At 38.4% G+C, this 25080-nt stretch overlaps 1 protein-coding gene across 1 annotated transcript in view; it reads left to right on the top strand.

Annotated features, from left to right (window-relative positions):
* LOC126470455 (DNA polymerase zeta catalytic subunit) overlaps window positions 1-25080 on the top strand; it is a 231430-nt gene that overhangs the window by 122136 nt on the left and 84214 nt on the right. Inside the window, exons 16-17 of the mRNA XM_050098304.1 lie at window positions 3916-4094; window positions 9054-9260. Of these exons, the coding sequence (XP_049954261.1) occupies window positions 3916-4094; window positions 9054-9260 (386 nt within the window). The remainder of the gene's footprint in view (window positions 1-3915; window positions 4095-9053; window positions 9261-25080) is intronic.

Raw genomic sequence — 25080 nt, 5'->3', positions numbered from 1 at the left:
TGCCAGCAGTAGAACTGTTCTGCAGTCAACCTCAAATGCTAGTTCTCTAAATTTTCTTAGTAGTGACACTCAAAAAAAATGTCACCTTCCCTTTAGTGATTCCCATCTGAGTGCTCGAAGCGTCTCCATAATACTTGCATGTTGCGTGAACCTACCTGTAACAAATCTTGCAGCCCACTTCTGAACTGCTTCGATGTCTTCCTTTAATTTGACCCGGTGCAGATCTCAAACACTCGAACAGTGCGTAACAGTGAGTCACACTATTGTCCTGTATGCGGTGTCCTTTACAGATGAACCATACTTTCCTAAAATTCTCCCAATAAACCAAAGTCAACCATTCACCTTTGCTACTAGAGTCCTTACATGCTCATTCCATTTCATATTGCTTTGCAACATAACACCTCAATATTTAATCAACATGACTGTGTCAAGCAGCACACTACTAATGCCGTAGCTCAACATTATGAGTCTGTTTTTCCTACTCATCTGCATTAACTTACATTTTTCTACATTTAGAAATAGCTGCCATTCATCGCACCATCTAGAAATTTTGTCTAAATCATGTTGCATCCTCCAACAGCCACTCAATGACGACACTTTCATGTACACCAGAGCATCATCAGCAAACGGCAACAGACTACTGCTTGCACTGTCCACCAGATCATTTATGTATATAGAAAATAAAGTGGTCCTATCACACTTCCCTGGGGTGGTCCTCATGATAACCTCATCTCTGATGGACACTCGCCATCAAGGACAACGTACTGGGCTTTGCTGAAATCGAGGAATATGGAATCCACCTGTAGGCCTTTATCCATAGTCCACAAGATATGTTGTGAGAAAAGGGCAAGCAAACTTTCATACAGGTGTGCTTTCTAAAATTATGTTGATTTGTAGACAGAAGCTTTACCCTCTCAAGGAAATTTATTGTATTTGAACTGAGAATATATTCAAGGAATCTGCAGCAAACCAATGTTAATGACATTTGTCTGTAATTTTGCAGGTCTTTTCTTTTATCCTTATTAAATACAAGAGTCACTTGTGCTTTTCCCACTTGGGACTTTGCTTTGCTTTTTGCAATTTAAATATAAATGACCTAGTAGATAGTGTCGGAAGTTCCATGCAGCTTTTCACGGATGATGCTGTAGTATACAGAGAAGTTGCAGCATTAGAAAATTGCAGTGAAATGCAGGAAGATCTGCAGCGGATAGGCACTTGGTACAGGGAGTGGCAACTGACCCTTGACCTAGACAAATGTAATGTATTGCGAATACATAGAAGGGAGGATCCTTTACTGTATGATTATATGATAACGGAACAAACACTGGTAGCAGTTACTTCAGTAAAATATTTGGGAGTATGCGTACGGAACGATTTGAAGTGGAAGGATCATATAAAAATAAGTGTTGATAAGGTGGGTGCCGGGTTGAGATTCATTGGGAGAGTCCTTAGAAAATGTAATCCATCAACAAAGGAGGTGGCTCACAAAGCACTCGTTCCGCCTATACTTGAGTATTGCTCATCAGTGTGGGATCCGTACCAGGTCGGGTTGACAGAGGAGATAGAGAAGATCCAAAGAAAAGCAGCGCATTTCGTCACAGGGTTATTTGGTAAGCGTGATAGCGTTACGGAGATGTTTAGCAAACTCAAGTGGCAGACTCTGCAAGAGAGGCACTCTGCATCGCGGTGTAGCCTGCTGTCCACGTTTCGAGAGGGTGCGTTTCTGGATGAGGTATCGAATATATTGCTTCCCCCTACGTATACCTTCCGAGGAGATCACGAATGTAAAATTAGAGAGATTGGAACGTGCACAGAGGCTTTCCGGCAGTCGTTCTTCCCGTGAACCATACGCGACTGGAACAGGAAAGGGAGGTAATGACAGTGGCACGTAAAGTGCCCTCCGCCACACACTGTTGGGTGGCGTGTGGAGTATAAATGTAGATGTAGATGTAGATGTAGATGTAGCTCCCTAAAAAGACTAATTCTGCTTGTATATTAGGTGGAAGGTCGTTTACATGTATAAGAAACGATATTGGACCTAAGATTGAGCATTGTGGACCCCACGAGTGATTTCTTTCCAGTCAGAAGAATATCCTGTACCTCTTCTTCTTAGGTCTTCAGCCATCAGGTTGGTTACCAGCAGTTCTCTATGCATGTCTGTCTCCAGTCTTCCTCTTGGGAGCGGTATAGGTGATGCAGCTGGTATCCTTCTTGCTTAGATTGTTTAAATTATAACTGTAACTTTTTGCAATCTTTTGGTCAGAAATGACATTATCCATTGGTTGTATGTAATTCCATAAAACTTCAGTTTATCCAGGGCAGTATTGGGATTCACACAGTCTAGTGCTCGTAAAATTTGGTGAGTGGTTGTGTAAGTGGCATTCTCAGTTGAGCAATTCTTCTGAATTGTAAATTGTCGTCCACTAAGCATATTATTGTTGCTCAGGTGGGATACAATTGTAGAGTACACATCCTCAAAAGCAACAGCAAATTCAGATAGAGCTCGAATTACTACAGAAACAACAGAGCAACCTGCTGAAATTAATAATAAAGCAGAATAATGTTTCACCATTAACATCAACAATGCGTTGTCAGCAGCTACATTCCAGTGTTTGACGATTTCAAGGAAGCTTGGAATACATACCGCCAGTAGTGTCTGCTGTTTTGCAAGGCTAGTAATATTTCTTATACTCATGTTCAGAATGCTTCATTATTGTGTTCCAGTGTTTAAGTTTATGAACTGGTTTTCAAATATTGACAACTTATACAACCTAACATCTTCTTGTTTGGCATGTTGTGCAATTTGTTGTCCACTCATTTTAAATGCAGACACATGTAGTGACTACTGTACCAAGTTTCAGCCAGTGCCAGAAGAAAGCAAGCCTGTCACATAAATCCTGGTTGCCCGATCCACAAGGTCTTAGTCAACAGTGCAATTTTCTTTGCTGACACTGCAATAAGTCTTATGCCAAATCATTAATTTGAGATGTGATGCTGCATCCAGCTCGCAGGTATGAAGTTTGGGCTAGCACTCTTTACAGAGTTTGAACCTAGTCTAAGCAAGGTTCTCCACATAGTGCAGACTTTTGAAAGTGCATCAGTGACAAAATGTGTTTTTGACATTGACTTGTTAGTTCCACAATGTGCATCTGTCATCCCTACAGTCAGTAGTTGACGGGATGTCATCACAAGCAGACTCCACACCACCAACACACAAAGGGGCAACAGTGACATAAGTAAAACTGTGACATCATGTAGATATAGCTTCTAGTAGAAGTACTAACAGTTGTCTTAGTGATAGGTCACAAAACATAGCACAAGTAAGAAAATCCTGCACTGTGTGTTAATGCAGAAACAGCCAGCACACTTACCCAAAGGACTCCGCCATGTGTTTTGCTATCAAAGAACATGGGCATGTGACTGCCATCCATCAGAGTCACCCAGTGCTTTCATCAAAGTGCAGCACCACACTACCATCAGTTGATACCAGAATGTCTTTCAAACTGATGAATAGAGAATAGGAAGGAATGAAAAGCAACAAAATGTTTCTGTATTGAAAGAGAACTGGGTATTACTGTAAATTAAGATGCGTGAAAACTATGTTAATTTATTTTCTCCATGTCTCCACTCTATGAAAGTATAACAACATACCTAAAAAAGAGAATTTTTTTGGTTGACAATGTTCGGTTGAAATATCATGCTGCGAAATAAACAATGACCGGCTTCAATTGTAAAACACTATCAAGTTTTATAGTATCCCAGTCGTGACATAATTGTACTGTACAGCTTAAATTTAATGTTGACTCTAACTCTTGTTGTATAAGTGTAATAGTTTTATAGTTTCTGAAATCATTTAATTTATTATAAGTGACAGTTATAACATTATTTATCTTAACAGCTGATCTTTTTGTACAGGGATTATTGCTGTGAATAAATTTCCTGTGGATTCAGAGAGTGAAATATTCAGAAGTCATCTTTTCAAATCAACAGCTGTTAATTGCAGTGCCTGCATTGTGCCAAATGAGAAAATCCTTCTGCAGGAACTTATAACCTTGGTGAAAACATGGGATCCAGACATTTTGGCAGGATATGAGGTGAAAACATAGTGCATCTCTTTGATTATAAAATATATTGAAAGTTAGCTGTTTACTTGTTACTCTGCTTCAACAGAAGTATTTGTTGTGATTTAAATTATTTTGGGACAAATAATAATTTAGAAGTGATTATAAATGTAAAGGCAAGTAATTTCAGAACATTTATTTGTATGATCTTCTATTTATTTTCATAATTGGGATATTTTGGCACCAGCTTATCTAGTCAGTGGGAATCAGTTGCCAGTCGCCTAACATTTAAGGAAATTCATGGTATACAAGAATAAATATTGAATGCATTTGGTATCCCCAATCATTATTTTTTCTTCAGGAGGATCATAAATAATTTAAGGAGTAAAGGTAGCAACTCACCAAATAGTTGAGGTGCTGAGTTCTTGATAGCCACATAAACAAGACTGAGAACATTGCAAGCTTTCATATGAATTTTTCTTCAGAGCTGTACAGTAAACATACAGATGTACAACTTACACTGTGCCACCACAAGAGCTCTGCTGGGGTGAGGGGTTGTTTCATGGAGTGGGTGAGAGGTAAAAGGAGACAAGGTACACTTACACCCTTTTCTTTTCTCCACAGTCTCCATCTTCCTCTGTTTCCCTGTCAATCCATGGGCCCAGTCTATAGTTCTGAAGAAGGGTTCATTCAAAAACTAGCAATATTTCAGTCTTATTTAAGGGCCTATCGACAAATCTGCACTTCAACTATTCAGTGAGTTGTTAGATACATTTCATCAATCATCAAGTAAAACTGAAGTGATGTCATGTGTTCTCCAGGGAAGCGTCCTGGGACCTCTGCTGTTCCTGATCTATATAAATGACCTGGGTGACAATCTGAGCAGTTCTCTTAGGTTGTTCGCAGATGATGCTGTAATTTACCATCTAGTAAGGTCATTCAAAGACCAGTATCAGTTGCAAAGCGATTTAGAAAAGATTGCTGTATGGTGTGGCAGGTGGCAGTTGACGCTAAATAAAAAAAAAAGTGTGAGGTGATCCACATGAGTTCCAAAAGAAATCCGTTGGAATTCGATTACTTGATAAATAGTACAATTCTCAAGGCTGTCAATTCAACTAAGTACCTGGGTGTTAAAATTACGAACAACTTAAGTTGGAAGGACCACATAGATAATATTGTGAGTAAGGTGAGCCAAAGGTTGCGTTTCATTGGCAGGACACTTAGAAGATGCAACATGTCCACTAAAGAGACAGCTTACACTACACTCGTTCGTCCTCTGTTAGAATATTGCTGCGTGGTGTGGGATCCTTACCAGGTGGGATTGATGGAGGACATCGAAATGGTGCAAAAAAGGGCAGCTCGTTTTGTATTATCACGTAATGGAGAGAGTGTGGCAGATATGATACGCGAGTTGGGATGGAAGTCATTAAAGCAAAGACGTTTTTCGTCACGGCGAGATCTGTTTACGAAATTTCAGTCACCAACTTTCTCTTCCGAATGCGAAAATATTTTGTTGAGCCCAACCTACATAGGTAGGAATTATCATCAAAATAAAATAAAAGAAATCAGAGCTCGAACAGAAAGGTTTAGGTGTTCGTTTTTCCCGCGCGCTGTTCAGGAGTGGAATGGTAGGGAGATAGTATGATTGTGGTTCGATGAACCCTCTGCCAAGCACTTAAATGTGAATTGCAGAGTAATCATGTAGATGTAGGTGTAGATGAAGGACTTTCCATTACTCTGTTAATGTAAAGAATTGCTTTGATTAGATAGTTTTGATGCACATAAAGCTTAAAATTACAGAAAATAATAATTTATATTCACATTTTAATTGTTTCTGTACAAACACTGTTTACATATGAGGGCCTTGCACAAATATGGTATTTATATCAATTATTTTTTTTATGTTGGTACATATTGTTTAATAGCGTAAGTCAGGTATGAAAGACATTTCAAAAAATCTATTTGTTTATGAAATTTCTTAAAACAATCATATTGTGTAATTTTTCACTCAAATGAATACACTGTAATACTGTATTTTAAAAAAAAAAATATTTGCTTTGGACAATTTATCACCAGCAGAAACTAATGAAAAGGTAGTGAAAATTTATTAACAGTCCGTTTCTTCACTTTAGGCAAATGTCTGTCTGTGTGATTTTTAAAAAATCAATCTTCTTTTGTTTCCTTTTTTAATGCCTTAATCTCTGCCAGTGATAGACGTAAATGTAATGTACGTGAATTTATACATATCTGTAATGTTTCTAATACAGGTAAATTATTAAACTTTATGCTTCTGTTTGTAGATACTGATATAACTTACCGAACGAAAGCGCTGGCAGGTCGATAGACACACAAACAAACACAAACATACACACAAAATTCAAGCTTTCGCAACAAACTGTTGCCTCATCAGGAAAGAGGGAAGGAGAGGGGAAGACGAAAGGAAGTGGGTTTTAAGGGAGAGGGTAAGGAGTCATTCCAATCCCGGGAGCGGAAAGACTTACCTTAGGGGGAAAAAAGGACAGGTATACACTCGCACACACGCACATATCCGTCCACACATACAGACACAAGCAGACATAATTTTTCCCACGTGGAATGTTTCCTTCTATTATATAGATACTGATATATGTATACAATTATACAATTACTTAATACTTAATTATTCATGGCAGATAATAACAGTAAACTCAATTACATAAGGTTTTTCTACCAAACTTTTAACGCGGGTATTGTCAGTTTATACATCTTTGTACACTCACTAAACCAAGATGATGTGTTGTTAGACTCACCAGGTGACAATAATGCTATCGAAACTGCTCTCAGAATAAAGTAAAGTGATATGTTCATACTTCTGACAATGTTGTAGTTACCTTGCTTATCCTTGTTAGAGCACTAAACTTCTAAGTCTGAGGACTGGCTGGAATGTAAAAATTCAGACCTTCATAATTATTATTTTATAATTAACTTGGCGTGTACATGTACATTTTATGGGCCAGGGTATGGACTGTTCAAATATATACCATTACTGTAGAAGTGTTCTGCCAGTTCTGTCAGCCACTTCGTTAATACCTCTTGAATTTCAGCACTGTCTGCAAAAGTCTTTCTGACCTGTGTGTTGCATGGAGAAACTTGAACTCCTAGCATATTGCAACAGTCCATGGTGCCACCTCCACCATGTGGATGGGCAAATTTGTGATCTAGACAAATTCCCCATAGCAACATTCATTACCATTCATTCTGAATAACCTGATCCACTTTCCTGTGCACAGAATACAACATTCCTGTAGCTGCCAAAAATTGCATCAAGATACAAATGATAGTACCACACCCATGGATATATCACCTATATTATTCACATGATTAAAGGTACTGGCATATTGTTCTCTCAGATGAATAAAATGTAAACAGTGACACTTACATTTCTGGTGGTGTATGTTGACGAAAATTTGCAGTGGACAAACCTTGTAAATTGTTTGTGTGGAAAACTCAGCAGTTTCTTACTTCAGCTTAGCTCTCAAAGATACTTCCTAGCCAAACATTGAAAATAGTATATTATGGACTGATTTATCCCTTACTTAATTATGGGAACAAACTATGGGGCTGTGGAGCTGATGTCCACTTAAAAAGAATACTGCTGTTACAGAAATATGCATGAAGGCTTATACATTTGATAGGTCACAGAGATTCATGCCATGACGTGTTCGTGAACCACAAATACTTTGCAATATATTCTTTATACATATTTAAATTAATTGCATTTTTATGAGTCAACCTGTGGAAGTTATTAAGTGCAGTGATGTACGTGATCACAATAACAGGACAAAATACTATTATTTCTCGATAAGAACAGCTTGAAAAATGACAGATATAAGCCCATACATCATTGGTTTGATTTGGTTTAACAAACTACTAAACTCTCAAAGGACATGTACAGAGACTAGTTTTAACACAGAATTAAAATTTTTTCTGATAGAAAAATGTTTATATTCATTCAGTGAATTTTAAGACACCGACTGTAACATAAAACAGTAACATAATAAATGTATAAAACAGATGTAAGATGCAACAGTTGCTGTATATAATATAATTTGTAAGTATAATTATTGTCATACTATTATTTCTGAAATTTGCAAAAGTCATCATTGTGATGACTCAAGGCAAAGAAAATGTAAATAAAGTAATACTTTTGGATTAAAAGAGGCCACTGAGCATTGAGTTGTTGACAGACACACACAAAAGAAAAAAACTTACTAGCTTTCCGAGTTATCCTATGATGAGTTGCAAAGCATAACTCCAAAAACTAGCAAGTTTCTTTCTTTTGTGTGTGCCTATTGACAATTCAATGCTTCTGTTTATTGCTGAGTGGTCTTCATTAACCGAAAAGTATTTATATTCTGCAAGAACTTTCCTACAACATAAAGAAATAAATATTTTGCAGTCCACCCTAATGATGTATAGTATATGCCTATACTGACATATTTGTTCCTACTGTTGTATTTTCAACTCGCACTGATGCAAGCTACACACACACACACACACACACACACACACACACACACACACACAACAATAAATGTAGCAGTGGCAGATACGATCATGTAACAAAAGAACTAAAATACCCCATTTTGACCTCTTGATAGGTACTCATTGCAATATTCCATAAATTTCTTGTCTATTTAGTTCATATACAGTATAACACAAGTTTAATTATTTACAGTACCACAGTAGATATCTTTAGAAACTGTACAAAAATGTGAAAATGTCCTTTTAGTGTATAATGTTACATAATATCACGAAGCAGCACTACTACTCCAAGGAAAACTTTATATGCTCTTTTATAATGAACATGCCTGCTTTTAAGGGCCACCTTTTATTTCATACACAAGTTAGTCATTTTTCTTTACTGTGGTCAGTGAATCATAATATTTTCAACTAATTTTATGTCGAAAAAAGAACTAAATACTTCTTTGAAAGCTTCCCATTATTTTTCAGGTAGAAATGTTGTCTTGGGGTTATGTGTTCAAACGAGCATTTACACTCGAGATGAACTTATGCCCAGAAATCTCACGTGTACCAACTGCAGTCAAGGAGAGTAAACTGAGGGACAATGACACAGATGGGGACATGGTTGAATTTTCAGCTGAGATAAAGATCGTTGGTCGTATTGTCTTGAATATATGGAGACTATTTAGGCATGAGGTATGTAATACCTTGTAACTCTCTTTAAAAGAGAGCATGAATAAGTCATATTACATTAGTGTCATTTGTGATTTCAGTGTGGACTGTATAACTTCACTATAAATAATAATATTTATTCATCCTGTGACCCTTTAGACAGTGATATGGATTGCATGGAAAGAGATGTACAGGATGTTTGTTTTAACTTGAAACAACTAAATAACTCCAAAAATACACATCATATAAAAAAATCCCAGATGAAAAGCTAATATTTTCAAAGGGGCCATATGTTTGTGCTAAAACTGGCCACACCTAAGCCCCTCTCCCCCAAGGAGGTCAACTTTTTGTTTTCAAATGGGAACCCTCATTTTTATCGCAGATTCAGATTCTATGCCAAAAATATACCTAGCTAGGGTTTACCCAAAACATTTATCCATTCATGGTAGGTGGCACTGTAATTGACAAAATTCAGTTTTCCAGTTATTGCAATTAAGAACCAATGTATTTGATTCTACATTACATTTGTGATAAAAATGTAAACTTCTTTGTTCTAAAAAGTTGATTTTATGTTAAAAATTAAATTTAGTTTTGCAAATTAGATTGTGCAGTAAAACTATTATGGTTAGACATTTAAGTGTCTTGTTAATAAAGTATTTTTAGTGTGATTGAGGAATGACTACATGGTTGTAATAGTTTTCTATTCCCATCGTGATGCTTGGATTTGGTGATTCCCTTGCCTCTCACCCTTTCAGATAGTTAATATTTCTGCATAATATATTTTGTCCTTAACATAACCTCACAAGAAAAATTCTGGAGACGGAAGCTGCCAACATGAGTAACGTAGAAGTAAATATCCTCGGAGTAGTGAAGCAACTTAAATCACTTAATAAAAGCAAGTCTTCTGGTCCAGACTGTATACCGATTAGGTTCCTTTTGGAGTATGCTGATGCATTAGCTCCATACTTAACACTCACATCCAACCGTTCGCTCGACGAAAGATCCGTACCCAAAGACTGGAAAGTTGACAGGTCACACCAGTATTCAAGAAAGGTAGTAGGAGTAATACATTAAATTACAGGTCCATATCATTAATGTCAATATGCAGCAGGATTTTGGAACATATATCGTGTTCAAACACTATGAGTTGCCTCGAAGAAAACTGTCTATTGACACACAGTCAACATGGGTTTAGAAAACATCGTTCATGTGAAACTCAGCTAGCTCTTTTATTCACATGATGTGTTGAGTGCTTTTGACAAGGGATTTCAGATTGATTCTGTATTTCTGGATTTCCAGAAGGTTTTTGATACTGTACCACACAAGTAGCTTGTAGTGAAATTGCGTGCTTATGGAATATCGTCTCAGTTATGTGACTATTGTTGATTTCCTGTCAGAAAGGTCACAGTTCTTAGTAATTGATGGAAAGTCAACTAGTAAAACAGAAGTGATTTCTGGCATTCCTCAAGGTAGTGTTATAGGCCCTTTGCTGTTCCTTATCTATATAAACGATTTGGGAAACAATCTGAGCAACCATCTTAGGTTGTTTGCAGATGAAGCTGTCATTTATCGACTAATAAAGTCATCAGAAGATCAAAAGAAATTGCAAAATGATTTAGAAAAGATATCTGAATAGTGCAAAAATTGGCAGTTGACCCTAAATAACGAAAATGGTTCAAATGGCTCTGAGCACTATGGGACTTAACTTCTGAGGTCATCAGTCCCCTAGAACTTAGAACTGCTTAAACCTAACTAACCTAAGGACATCACACACATCCATGCCCAAGGCAGGATTTGAACCTGTGACCGTAGCGGTCGCGCGGTTCCAGACTGTAACGCCTAGAACCGCTCGGCCAAATAATGAAAAGTGTCAAGTCATCCACATGAGTGCTAAAAGGAATTTGTTAAACTTCAGTTACATGATAGATCATTCTAATCCAAAAGCTATAAATTCAACTAAAACCTAGGTACTACAATTAAGAACAACTTAAACTGGAAGGAACACATAGAAAATGTTGTGGGGAAGGCTAACCAAAGACTGCGTTTTATTGGCAGGACACTTAGAAAATGTAACAGATCTACTAAGGAGACTACCTACACTATGCTTGTCCATCCTCTTTTTAGAATACTGCTGTGCGGTGTGTGATCCTTACCAGATAGGACTGATGGAGTGAATCGAAAAAGTTCAAAGAAGGGCAGCACATTTGGTATTATCACAAAATATGGGGGAGAGTGTCACAGAAATGATACAGGATTTGGGCTGGACATCATTAAAGGAAATACGTTTTTCATTGCGACGGAATCTTCTCATGAAATACCAATCACCAACTTTCTCCTCCAAATGCGAAAATATTTTGTTGCAACTGACCTACATAGCAAGAAACGATCACCACGATAAAATGAGGGAAACCAGAGCTCGTACGGAAATGGAGGTGTGCGTTCTTTCCGTGCACTGTACGAGATTGAAATGATAGAGAATTGTGAAAGTGGTTCAATGAACCCTCTGCCAGGCACATAAACGTGAGTTGCAGAGCATCCATATAGCTGTAGATGTAAGGTCAGGTGATCTGGCAGGTCACTTTAATGGAGCGCTTCTTCCAATCAAGCAACTACTGAAATTGTGATTTAATGCAGCTTCAGCTATTGCAGAGTTATGTATCAGACAACCATCATATTGAAACAACATGCTTTGTCGCACTACATGGAGGCATCTTCCAACAGAATTGGTATCTCTTCTTGCAATAACTTATAACATCTTTCTCCATTCGATGTGCCTTCCAAAAATAAGGGGCTGATTCTTTTGTCACCTATGGTACCGCACCAAACATTAACAGACCAAAGACACTAATGATCAACTTCGTGCATCCAGGTCGGGATTTCCACACTCCCTTAATGCATGTTATGACGATTAACTTTGCCATGGTTTGTAAAAGTTGACTCGTCTGTGAACATCACTCAACAAAAGATTTGTGGATCTCATTGTAATTGCCTGAGTGCCCAATTACAACACCCCCATCCGATTCTAAAAATCATTCCCATGAAGTTCTTGACTTATGGAGATACGATAGTGAGGGCATTTGTGGCATTTGTGTTTTAGGATCGCCCAAACACTTGTGTGAGCAATCCCTGAATGGTGAGATATTTCTCAGGTAGTCACATGTAGAGTATAAGCCACTGCAGCTAGTACTGCAATTTCATCATTGCTATTGCCCATAACAGTTGCTCTACAAGTTCTTTTATTAGACTTCAAACTTCTGTAGGTAGCAAATTGTTTTGCAACGCAATAAATAGTTATACAATATTTTGACCTATCAGCAAAATGTTCAGCATAAAGAGTAACAGTGGCATCCAAATTTCTTGCAGCCTCACCATAAATTAAAATTATTTTGATTTTCTCTTCTACAGATAAAACCTCTGTTATTTCTAATGTGCCAGTAAAGGCTTCAGAGGGGAGTGGTGGGAAGTTGTTTGGTGTTCATGCTTATAGAGTCTCTAACGTCATGTTGGTATCCACCGCATGCTACGACACTGAGCAATGGGGAATGGATGTAAGAGTTCACTCAGTATATGTTTATCTATGGCAGGTGCATATGTCAGTGTTTTCCTTACAGTGGTTGTGGACTGCATTCCGTTGGTAGTTGCCAGTGCAGGTATTATGGTGGTTGGGTAGAAGAACACACAGAGATCAGAAACCCTGATGGTAGCATTTGAAGGGACGCCCCAAAATCGAGCATCCCAGTGGCCTGGGTACTCATTGAAATCAAATCTGAATGGAACTGGAAACTAAATTGTGTTAAAAGTAGTGTATTTGCCAAAGTTTAAATGTCTAACTATAAAAGTTTATTTGTACAATAAAATTTGCAAAACTTAATTAACAAATCATCAGCTGTTTAGAACAAAAAAAATTATGTTTTTATCACAAATGTTATGTAGAATCAAATGCATCGGTTCTTAATTGCAGTAACTGGAAAAATGGAATTTTGTCAATCACAGCGCCATCTACCATGAATGGCCATATGTTTTGGGTAAACCTCAGGTATTTTTGGTATAGAATCCAAATCTACATTAATAATGGTGAGTTCCCTTTGAAAACGAAAAGTTGGGCTGGGCATGTTGGGGGGAGGAGGGGGGGGGGGGGTGGGGGGGAGCAGTTTTAGCACAAACAGATGTCCCCTTTACAAATATTAACTTTTCATATGAAATATTTTTTCATGTGATGCATATTTTTGGAGATATTTAGTTGTTCCAATGTAAAATAAACACACTGTATAGTACGCAGAAGACACATATTAATTGTGTACAAAAAAATTAAAGAACTTATGCTGTATTGAACACTGACACAATTATTGTTGCTCTTTGCTGAGCTCACATCAACAAGTGTCTCCATGAAAACCATTTGTACTTTTTATTTCATAATTGTGAACTTGGCTGTTTAATGCTAAAAATTCCCTTTATGTGTGTGCTGCCTATCATAGCCTGTTATCCATATGTTATGATGTTCTACAGAAATGCAAGTTTTGCAAAATAACAATTTAAAGTAGAAAATGAGCAATGGAGATAATGAAAGAGATTACCAATAAAGAGTCATGCAGGGACATTTGTAAGGAATTTTTACTCGTCCTAGAGATATATACGAGTGCCCCTCCTAAGAGTTGGTAGCGCATTTTCTCTTGTGTTTCATCAAATATTTGCAATTTCATTTTTGTAATGTGTGGCTGGAGTCAGCCCAGACACGTACTGCTCATCATCTCTTTCAGGTGACACACAGTGTCAGCAGAAAGTGTCATTGTTTCCCATTGCAAACAAAATTATCTTTAAAATGGGATTTTACATGGCCATTCACTTAAGTGATCTTGAATTAATGTAGTGTGATATCCATTTTAGCCAAGAGTTTAGGATGAGTAAAACACGAAGAATAATCAATACTCTCACAGTGACTGGGCAGTGCTGTTGCGTTGCAGTAGTACTCAGTGTGCGCCAGGGCAGTACTGTCACTGCTTGAGTACTGGTTAATTGGTTACCTTACTATATGGTAGGAAAGTGTTACATATAATGTCTTGGTTTTCCTTTTTTTGTTTATCAGCTGCTGCTTCATATTCCTCACGTGTGATACCCTGATGTTGTTGTGCCTCGTGGTACGCATGATCTGACCAGTTTGCCTGCACACAGCAAGAGTTTCTGATGCTTGTCTTTATGCTTTCCAAACCCTACCTTGGCCAGAAAGGTCACCAGATTTCTCCCCAGTTGAGAACATTTGGAGCATTATGGGCAGGGCCCTTCAGCCAGCTCAGGATTTTGCCGATCTAACATGTCAGTTGGACAGAATTTAGCATGACATCCCTCAGGATGACATCCAACCACTCTATTAATCAATTCCAAGTTGACAACTGCTTGCATAAGGGCCAGAGGTGGACCAACATATTATTGACTTGCTCAATTTGTGAAGTTCTTTCTCTTGAATAAATCGACCTATTTTTTTCTGAAATTGTAATCATTTGTTTGTCTGTACATTTACATCACATCTACCAATTTACATCCAATTTGAATGTGTGGTGCATCGCGTCTCCCCCCCCACCCCCACCCCACCCCTCCCCTCCACCCCCCACACCCATCCCTTGACCCAGGAGGTCTCATCTGAGATGTAGAAGAGCCTCTAATGCAAACTACTGAATGCACTGGGTGCAAGTCATAGTTCATGTTTGCACAAATGGCGCTTGCCTTAACAGTTAGTCTCACATGCATGGTGGTGGCGTGGTTCACTATTTGTGGCATTATACTCAAAACTGATCACAGTCCTCTGGTTTGGAACCAAATGAAAGTCTTAAACCAAATGCTGAGATGGTTCTGTGCGAATATCAGATGCAGATTATTTTGATCTCAACAGTCACATGGAAAATAGAAGGTCTCACCCAATAGGTCAGTGTACTCCACATTAAGGAAGCAGCTCTTCAGGTGGCAGAGTATATGTGGTTTGCTCATTAGATTGATTTCTTTCTTTCCTTCTTAGAGGAAATCCACCTTTGTTTTGATGATACCTTAGTTGGAGAAAGGAACATGTCAGGCATGATAATCACAGAGGACAGCATTTATCTTTACAAATCAGAAAGAGAAAATGTATATTTGCTATGACTTAACAGCAGGAGCATCCATTGTAAGTTGCAAGAATTAATGTCTCTTACTGAAGTTAATTATGCACTAGTAGTACCATGACCGGAAAGTTTCCTGAAACCTAAAGTGGATAGCAGTGATATCATAAATTCCAAGAGGAATGTATATTGCAAAGATAGGTATAATGTCAACAGTGCTGGCTTAATGTATATATATTATAATGTATACTTGCAAGAAAAGATTAGACACTGGTGTATTTTAGCCATTAGTGACTCAGCACCTGTAATGAGGTTACCAATACTACAATTACTAATATAAATTAATCAGGGTGAAGGTAAGCATCTAAGGTGGGTCAAATGTGCTAATTGGATGCTTTTATAAACCACTTGCCTCAGGCACTGTAGTGACAGCACTTCAGAGAATACTTTGTGGAATATCATGGTTAAATTCCTCAATCATGTTCTTGTAATAGGAGAAGACTTCAGTTTGTCAGATATTGAATATGAAATTCATGAGATTAAAGCTGATGTCTCAGAAACTGATTTATGTGATATTATTCTGAATGTGTAGTCTCAGAATTATGAGTAGTTAGTTAAATAAATGAGTCATGTAGTTAAATAAATCAGCTCAGGTCACCAGGTAACTAATATATATGAACTTTTTAAATCCGTTAATGTAGAGGAGGGACTCAATAATAAAAAGGATACAGCATCATTGATTACAGGTGTTAAAAGGAATGTTAAGAAAGATTAGAAAATATTTTTGTTGATCAAGTTTAGCAGCAAACAGATAGCAGATTATCTGAGCAGTCAACTTCAAAAACTTATCTCTGGAGATGATGTTTAGCACAAATGGATAATGTACAATATGGTTCAGATGTGTATGAGATGAGCAAAGTTGTGAAGTATGAGAAAGACCCACTGTGGATCAATAGCCATGTTAGAAAGTTGCTACAAAAGCAGAGAGAACTTCATCACTGATTTAAGGAAATTGAAAGTTTATTGACAAACAGAAGTTGAGCAACACCAAATTGAACTCAAAGAGGATAATACGAGAAGCAATCAGTGGATTTGAAAATAAAGTTTTGCTGACTGATCTGTTGAAACATGCTGTCTAGTATTGGTCTTATGTAAAGTCAGTGAACAATTCAAGATCACCTGTTCATTTTCTCAGTGACCAGACTGTCACCCCAAAGAAGACTGGCAAACTGCCAAAATACTCAACTCAATCTTCTGAAATTGTTTCATGGGTGAAGATTGTAATACATTTCCTCCTTTCAATTACTGCAAGAACACCAAAATTGGGGAATCAACTAAAATTATTCAAAATAGGAAAGTTGTCTGGGCCTGAAGAGATACCTTTACAATCTGTATCATTGCTGCTCTTTTAACAGCAGTTCATCTTAAGTCACCTTTACTATTTTCAAGAAGGATCATTGGATGGGAATACATAATTGTGGTATCAGTTATGTTGTAGTGTTATGCAACACATTTCTCACATATTATTGTGACTTTTTTGGAAAAGAAAAATCTCCTTTATGATAATCAAATTGATTCTACTGAGATCTTTCAAAATTCAGCTCACTCTGTCTGACCATGAGATCCAGAGCACCAGTGACAGTGGTGTTAAAGTTGACGCAATGTTTCTTGACTTCTGGAAAGTATTTGATAGAGTTTCTCATACTTGCTTAGTGGACATAAAACAGGCTTACTAAATACCAAATCAGCTTTGTGATTGGCTTCAGGACTTCTTAACACATAGAAATTAACAGAGAATTCTTACTAGTAAAAAAATCATCAGATGTAAAACTGTCTTCTGGAATACCTTAGGTGACTGTTATAAGGCCATTATTCTTCAAATTATATACAAGGTGATTTTGCTAAAGGGGAGAAAACTTCAGAAAATGATCCCTCAGAGGATAAGGAGCAAAAAAGGTCATTTGGACATATGGCTACAAATGCATGGTGTCTGTGCTATAAGGTATTTATTAATTCATCATTTCTGTACAGTACAATGCAGTGTATGACATGCTGTGATGACACCACAATTAGTACAGGTGTTTGAAGTGGCCCCCATGAGCCTCGAAGCTTGTGCTTGCACGATGCAGCAGTGACTGATGCACACATTCAAATGTGGCATCCTGCAACCAAATGGCGTCACAGCCAGCATGAATGGATTTTCAGATGTCAGCATGTCCGGGATGGGTGCCACATATGCAATTTGTTTCAGGTGCCCCACAGGTAGAAATCTAAATAATTGAGGTCCAGTGAGCTAAACGCATGTAATATTGTAAGATGGTAGATGATGTTTAAAATTTGAATCTCCCATCCTGATCAATGAAGTGTTCCTCATGTTAATTGCAATGTGTTTGCCACTTGTTTCCCATGTTATTGCCCATGGAAGAGAATAAAGTCTGTGGATTGATCAGTTCATCATTTACCTCTCTGTATCTGGTGAAGAACAATGTCATATACAGTGGACTTCATTTTGGAGAAGTGGTTAGTGACAAGCATGTGGCTCCATGAATGAAAGCACAACAATGAAAATATGACACAGGTGATGGACAGGTTTTGTGAAACATTTGGTAAGGAGCATACAACTCATCAGACTTTTATTAGTTGGTAGGTGAAAGCCTTTTGCCTGAGAACAAAGCCTGCTGCAGAACTTGGAATTCCAAAGAGTTCAGTGTAACTCCACATAACAATGAACTTAGGCCTGTGGCATTCTGGCCAGTGGCCAGCAAATAAGTAATGGACAATGGTGCTGCATATATGGACATTTTGGACAAATAACTGTGTTAGTTACAATGAAATAATAGCATGCGTAAAATGACTTTCTGGCTACCCTGTAGTAGCCACATTACCCTTTGTACCACCAAAGGCACATCTTCAGCAGAGGAGGCAGGGTCACCTGCAGAAAGTGCAGATACGCCTCACCTGTGAGGCATTGTGATAGGATTACTAGTCCCACAAGATGGTCACCAATGATTACCACCCACACATTGATGGTGTGCCACCACCATACCATGGGGATTCTCCAGTGCCCCACTTGAATGTTATGAAGGTTCATGATACTGCCCCTTGTAAAAGTAGCCTCATCTGTGAGTATGAAGAATTACAGGAATCCTAGCACCATGGTGGCCTGTGCGATAAACCAGTGACAAAATCGAGGAGGCAAGTCTATATGTAATAAGTCCTGCACACATCGTAACTGATACAGATAGTGACAGCTGTCATGGTAAATGTTCCACATGGTCATCTGGCTTACCCCTTCCCGGTGGGCCACCTGCCTGATGCTGATACTGGTTTCATATTCTATTCTACAGTGTTCAACACCAGTTCCTCCAAGGCCTGTATATGTGCATGGTGTACCTGCCTTTTTTAGTTAGCCATCCCAAAAAAAGTTTGTATCACACAAACAACAAAACATTGTTGCAATTGCTGTCGGTAGGAATACTGTTCCTGGTACAGTCGTGCTGCCACCTGTCCATTGTCATTTGACTGTTCTTATGTAAAGACCATGTTGGTCTGTTCCTAGTTAGTATACTGGGTCATTGTGTCTCAGCATTGCAGTGAAATGGATGGCCCCTCCTACCAATGTGTGAGTGGACTGCCATCATGGACAACATTATTGCCCTCTTGAGTGAGAAGCTAAAACACTAGTGCAGACAGAACATTATGGGTTGCCTGATGTGTTCTCACATGTGCTTTGAATCATTGGACACTGTCAAAGACCTTTTATCTCCATTTTCAAGTTAGCGGCCATATGTCCGTATGGCCTGGTTTGCTCTGTATCCCCCCTGGAATCATCTCTTGCAGTTGCTCCCCATTGAACAACCTCCCCCATCGTAAATGATCCAGTAGATAATATCAAAAGTTTCATGATGATTTTCATGGCGAATATTGTTTCACGTGGAAAGATTTGTGTGCCATAAGACTGCAACAAAATGCAGGAAGACAACATCTGCAGAGGATCGACAGTTGTTGCAGGGACTGGCAGTTGACCCTGAACATAAATAAATATAGTATACTGCACATAAATAAGTTGATATGGCCATAATTATTCATTTACACCATGAACAATAAGTTATTGACAACAGTAGCATTTATAAAATATCTAGGGTCAACCTAAACTGGAATAACTCCATAAAACTGGTTGAAGGAAAGGCAGGTGCCAGGCTGAGATTCATTGGAAGAATCTTAAGGAAATGTAGTTCATCTACATATGAAATGGCTTCCAAAATACTTATTTGATCAATTCTTGGATACTTGTCAGTAATTTGGTTCCCTTACAACATACTATTATGCTTTGAGCACAAGTGATTTCTCTTTATTATTATTATTATTATTATTATTATTATTATTATTATTATTAAATACCAGTGCCTTTCATGTGAAACCACTGATGCTATTGCAAGTGAGAGACATCTAGTGCTACAGTGAGGTACTTCTATGAATGTAATGTATTGTACCAGTCACTTCCAGTGTTTAAAGCAACATTCGGTGGAGAGATTGTACTACGTGACTGTAGTAAATTGTGACTTTTTTTTCATTTTTTAAATATAGTGATCATGTTGAGGAGATCATTGACAGTGAAAGTGGATATATCTTAAGTTATGGTAACATAAATTTGAGTTTATGCTGCTGCTATTATGAGTGGTTCCAGAATGAAACCACTGGAACAGTATGTACTTTTGTTAGGGTCATTTTTGCTTGTTATTTATAAATATCAGCTTGTAGTCTTGCGGTAGCATTCTTGTTTCCCACGCATGGGGTCCCGGGTTTGATTCCTGTCGGGGTCAGGATTTTCTCTGCCTTGTGATGACTGGGTGTTGTTGTGTTGTCTTCATCATCATCATTCATCCCCATTACATTCGGAGGAAGGCAATGGCAAACTACCTCCCCTAGGGCCTTGCCTAGTACAGTGGTGTGGTTCTCCCGATCGTCCCCTACTCTCCTCGGAGTATGGGACCTCATCATCATCAATTTGTTTTAGCCATTATGAGTTCATGGAAGTTTCGAGATGTGGGATAATGTCTAAGAAAAATGCGGTATTGCTTTCAAATATATGTCACAAAAAAGGTTGGTGGTTGTAAACTGTAAGTCCCACGGGCTCCGAAGTTAAACCACAATTTTAAAACAATTGATGGTTTACTTTTTGTCAATTTCTTCTTGTATTTGTTACTTACTATGATGATAAAGGTCAATATTGTGAAAACGTTTAAAATTACTTTTTTATGTTGGTGTGACCCAAAGGTTAATAGAGGAGATAGAGAGGAAGAGGAAGAAGAAGAAGAAGAAAAAGAAAAGAGAAATAAAGGAGCTAAGCGTTTCATCATGGGTTCACTTAATAACTGTGAGAGGCTCATCAAACTCCAGTCACAGATTCTACAATAGAGGTGTTGTGCATCACAAAGAGGATAAAATTCTACTCCTTTTCCAAGAAAAATCAGGCAGTATGTTACTCCATCCCACTTACTTCTAACAAAATGACCACTATGAGAAAACAAATTACAGCTCATATAGAGGTCTATCAACAGTCAGTCTTCCCATCCATGCGTGGTTTGTGAATCGAATAGTAAATTTGGGAAGGGGGTTAAGGAAATTATAGTGGTAGCAGAACTGTCTCTTAGACACTATAAGATGGCACTGTTAATAGATGTGGGTTTGTGTTTCCTTTGAAGAATGGTCCCCTATCTTCTGCCTGTCTATACAGCTTTTCATCTTCCCGATTTCTCGATAGCTGCCTATTCCGTGTTATTTTGAGATCATAATATCTTTGTTCTACTATCTTATCTGCTGTACTGTTCAGATGTTTGGTACAATTGCCAGCCGGTTGTATTTTTTACTGTTCTGCACATGGCCAAGGTACACTGTTACCTCAAACTCTCTAGAATTTTAATAGATGTTTTTGGTAAGACTACTTTTGAAGGCTGCACATACAAAATGTTTAAGTAATATTTATGTTTATCATTAATGTTAACAGCAGAACTAAATCTTGTAAATTTTATCTATAATTTTTAATACATAGTATTATGCAACCACTTTGGTTGACTGTGTTTGATATAATATGAAAACCATTTTTGAAGTGTATATTATAATTTGGGAAGTTTTATTTTTCACTTTGTTGGCGTATTACTGCTTTTCTTCACTGTCAGCCATTAGTGAAAGTTGTGATATAGTGGCAAATTTGCTGTCTGAGAGTCTTTAGCTTATCCCACTACTTGGAGGTGACTTCAGAAGTTCCTGATTAAAAGTACAAAAATTTAAGCTCTTACCTTCAGATAGATCATATGCTGAAAAAAGTTAATTATATATATTTTATTCTATGATTTGAATTCTATTATCTAAATATAGACTTTTATAGCTGTTATGTGGTTCATGGTGTGGGTTCCTGTAGTCATGTCCTAGTTCATGAACCACGGGCAACGTATGAGTGGCCAAGTAAGTGGTCCCGACAGTCGGGATACCAGTTACTTTGGAATAAGGCTGGGCATCTCGGACATATTCTGAGTTGTGGTCACCTTTGTGCTCATACGGCAAAGACTACCAAATCCACCGGTTAGTCTCTCAACTGTTAGGGGTAAAACTCACTGGGACTCAGGGCAAGTAAGGCTAGCAACCTGCTTCCCTGGTACTTTAAAAATGATGCTGGCAACAATCAGAGCAAAATGCCTCGGACCTTTGGAGGTGACGGAGTCCCACCTCTAACTGACAAACCAGGGACTCCTAAGATACGACTCGGCAAACAAATGGTAATGAGATGGGGAGCTATTAATATCAATGGGGGCTACTCTGGGAAGAAGGTAGAGCTGGCAGAGGCTGCAAGTAAGATGGGGCTGGATGTTTTAGCTGTTAGTGACATTCGGGTAAGGGGTGAGAAAGAAGAGGAAGTGGGAGAATACAAGGTCTACCTGTCAGGAGTCAAAGCAGGAATAGCACAATGGGGTGTAGGGCTTTACATCAGGAAAGAAATGGAACCCAGCTTAGTTGCAATAAGGTATGTAAACGAACGACTGATGTGGATAGATTTGACAGTGTCTAGCAAGAAAATTAGGATTGTGTCAGTATATTTGCATTGTGAAGGGACAGATCAAGATAAGATGGATAGTTTTTATGATGCACTCAGTGATGTAGTTGTTAGAGTAAAGGACAAGGACAGTGTTCTGCTCATGGGTGATTTTAATGCCAGGATTGGAAATCGAACAGAAGGATATGAAAAGGTTATGGGTAAATTTGGAGAGGATATGGAGGCCAACAGGAACGGGAAACAACTCTTGGATTTCTGTGCCAGTATGGGCTTAGTAATCACAAACTCCTTTTTTAAACATAAGAACATTCACCAGTATACTTGGGAAGGCCGGGGAACCAGATCTATCATTGACTATATAATAACAGATGAGGAATTCAGGAAGGCTGTGAGGGACACACATGTATTCAGGGGATTCTTTGATGACACTGATCATTATTTAATCTGCAGCAAAATTGGTATTGTGAGGCCGAAATTGCAGGAGGTCAGGTCCATATGTAGGAGGATAAGAGTGGAGAAACTTCAGGATAAGGAAATCAGGCACAAGTACATAACAATGATCTCAGAAAGGTACCAGTTAGTTGAATGTAGTCAATTACAGTCATTGGAAAAGGAATGGACAAGGTACAGGGACACAGTACTACAAGTGGCTAAAGAATGTCTTGGAACAGTAGTGTGTAAAGGTAGGATGAAGCAAACAGCTTGGTGGAATGACACAGTCAAGGCAGCCTGTAAAAGGAAAAAGAAGGCGTATCAAAAATGGCTACATACTAGAACTCAGGTAGACAGAGAAAGTTATGTTGAAGAAAGTTGCAGCATCCAAGAAGAAATCTTGGGAAGACTTTGGAAACAGGTTGGAGACTTTGGGTCAAGCTGCTGGAAAACCATTCTGGAGTGTAATTAGCAGTCTTCGAAAGGGAGGTAAGAAGGAAATGACAAGTATTTTGGACAGGTCAGGAAAACTGCTTGTGAATCCTGTGGATGCCTTGGGCAGATGGAGGGAATATTTTGAAGAGTTGCTCAATGTAGGTGAAAATACGATCAGTAATGTTTCAGATTTCGAGGTAGAATGGGATAGGAATGATGATGGAAATAGGATCACATTTGAGGAAGTGGAGAAAATGGTCAATAAATTGCAGTGCAATAAAGCAGCTGGGGTGGATGAAATTAAGTCGGAACTCATCAAATACAGTGGAATGTCAGGTCTTAAATAACTACACAGGATAATTGAAATGGCGTGGGAGTCGGGACAGGTTCCATCAGACTGGACAAAAGCAGTAATCACACCAATCTTTAAAAATGGAAACAGAAAAGATTGTAACAACTACAGAGGTATCTCTTTAAGCAGCGTTGTGGGTAAAATCTTCTCAGGTATTGTTGAAAGGAAAGTGCGAGTATTAGTTGAGGACCAATTGGATGAAAATCAGTGTGGGTTTAGGCCTCTTAGAGGTTGTCAGGACCAGATCTTTAGCTTACGGCAAATAATGGAGAAGTGTTATGAATGGAACAGGGAATTGTATCTATGCTTTATAGATCTAGAAAAGACATATGACCGGGTTCCTAGGAGGAAGTTATTGTCTGTTCTACGTGATTATGGAATAGGAGGCAAACTTTTGCAAGCAATTAAAGGTCTTTACATGGATAGTCAGGCAGCAGTTAGAGTTGACGGTAAATTGAGTTCATGGTTCAGAGTAGTTTCAGGGGTAAGACAAGGCTGCAACCTGTCTCCACTGTTGTTCATATTATATATGGATCATATGTTGAAAACAATAGACTGGCTGGGTGAGATTAAGATGTGTGAACACAAAATAAGCAGTCTTGCATATGCGGATGACTTAGTTGTGATGGCAGATTCGATTGAAAGTTTGAAAAAGTAATATTTCAGAGCTAGATCAGAAATGCAAGGACTATGGTATGAAGATTAGCATCTCCAAAACGAAAGTAATGTCAGTGGGAAAGAGATATAAACGGATTGAGTGCCAAATAGGAGGAACAAAGTTAGAACAGGTGGACAGTTTCAAGTACTTAGGATGCATATTCTCACAGGATGGCAACACAGTGAAAGAACTGGAGGCGAGGTGTAGCAAAGCTAATGCAGTGAGTGCTCAGCTACGATCTACTCTCTTCTGCAAGAAGGAAGTCAGTACCAAGACTAAGTTATCTGTGCACCGTTCAATCTTTCGACCAACTTTGTTGTATGGGAGCTAAAGCTGGGTGGATTCAGGGTACCTTATCAATAAGGTTGAGGTAACGGATATGAAAGTAGCTAGGATGATTGCAGGTACTAGTAGATGGGAACAATGGCAGGAGGGCGTCCACAATGAGGAAATCAAAGAAAAACTGGGAGTGAACTCTATAGATGTAGCAGTCAGGGCGAGCAGGCTTAGATGGTGGGGTCATGTTACACGCATGGGAGAAGCAAGGTTACCCAAGAGACTCATGGGTTCAGCAGTAGAGGGTAGGAGGAGTCGGGGCAGACCAAGGAGAAGGTACCTGGATTCGGTTAAGAATGATTTTGAAGTAATAGGCTTAGCCTCAGAAGAGGCACCAATGTTAGCACGGAATAGGGGATCATGGAGGAATTTTATAAAGGGGACTATGCTCCAGACTGAACGCTGAAAGGCATAATCAGTCTTAAATGATGATGATGATGATGATGATGATGATGATGATGATGATAGCTGTTATGTTTTTGTGCTTTCTTTCT

The sequence above is a fragment of the Schistocerca serialis genome, chromosome 3 (genome assembly GCF_023864345.2).
Source record: "Schistocerca serialis cubense isolate TAMUIC-IGC-003099 chromosome 3, iqSchSeri2.2, whole genome shotgun sequence".
Taxonomy (NCBI): domain Eukaryota; kingdom Metazoa; phylum Arthropoda; class Insecta; order Orthoptera; family Acrididae; genus Schistocerca; species Schistocerca serialis.
This window is presented reverse-complemented; position numbering and strand designations above follow the sequence as displayed.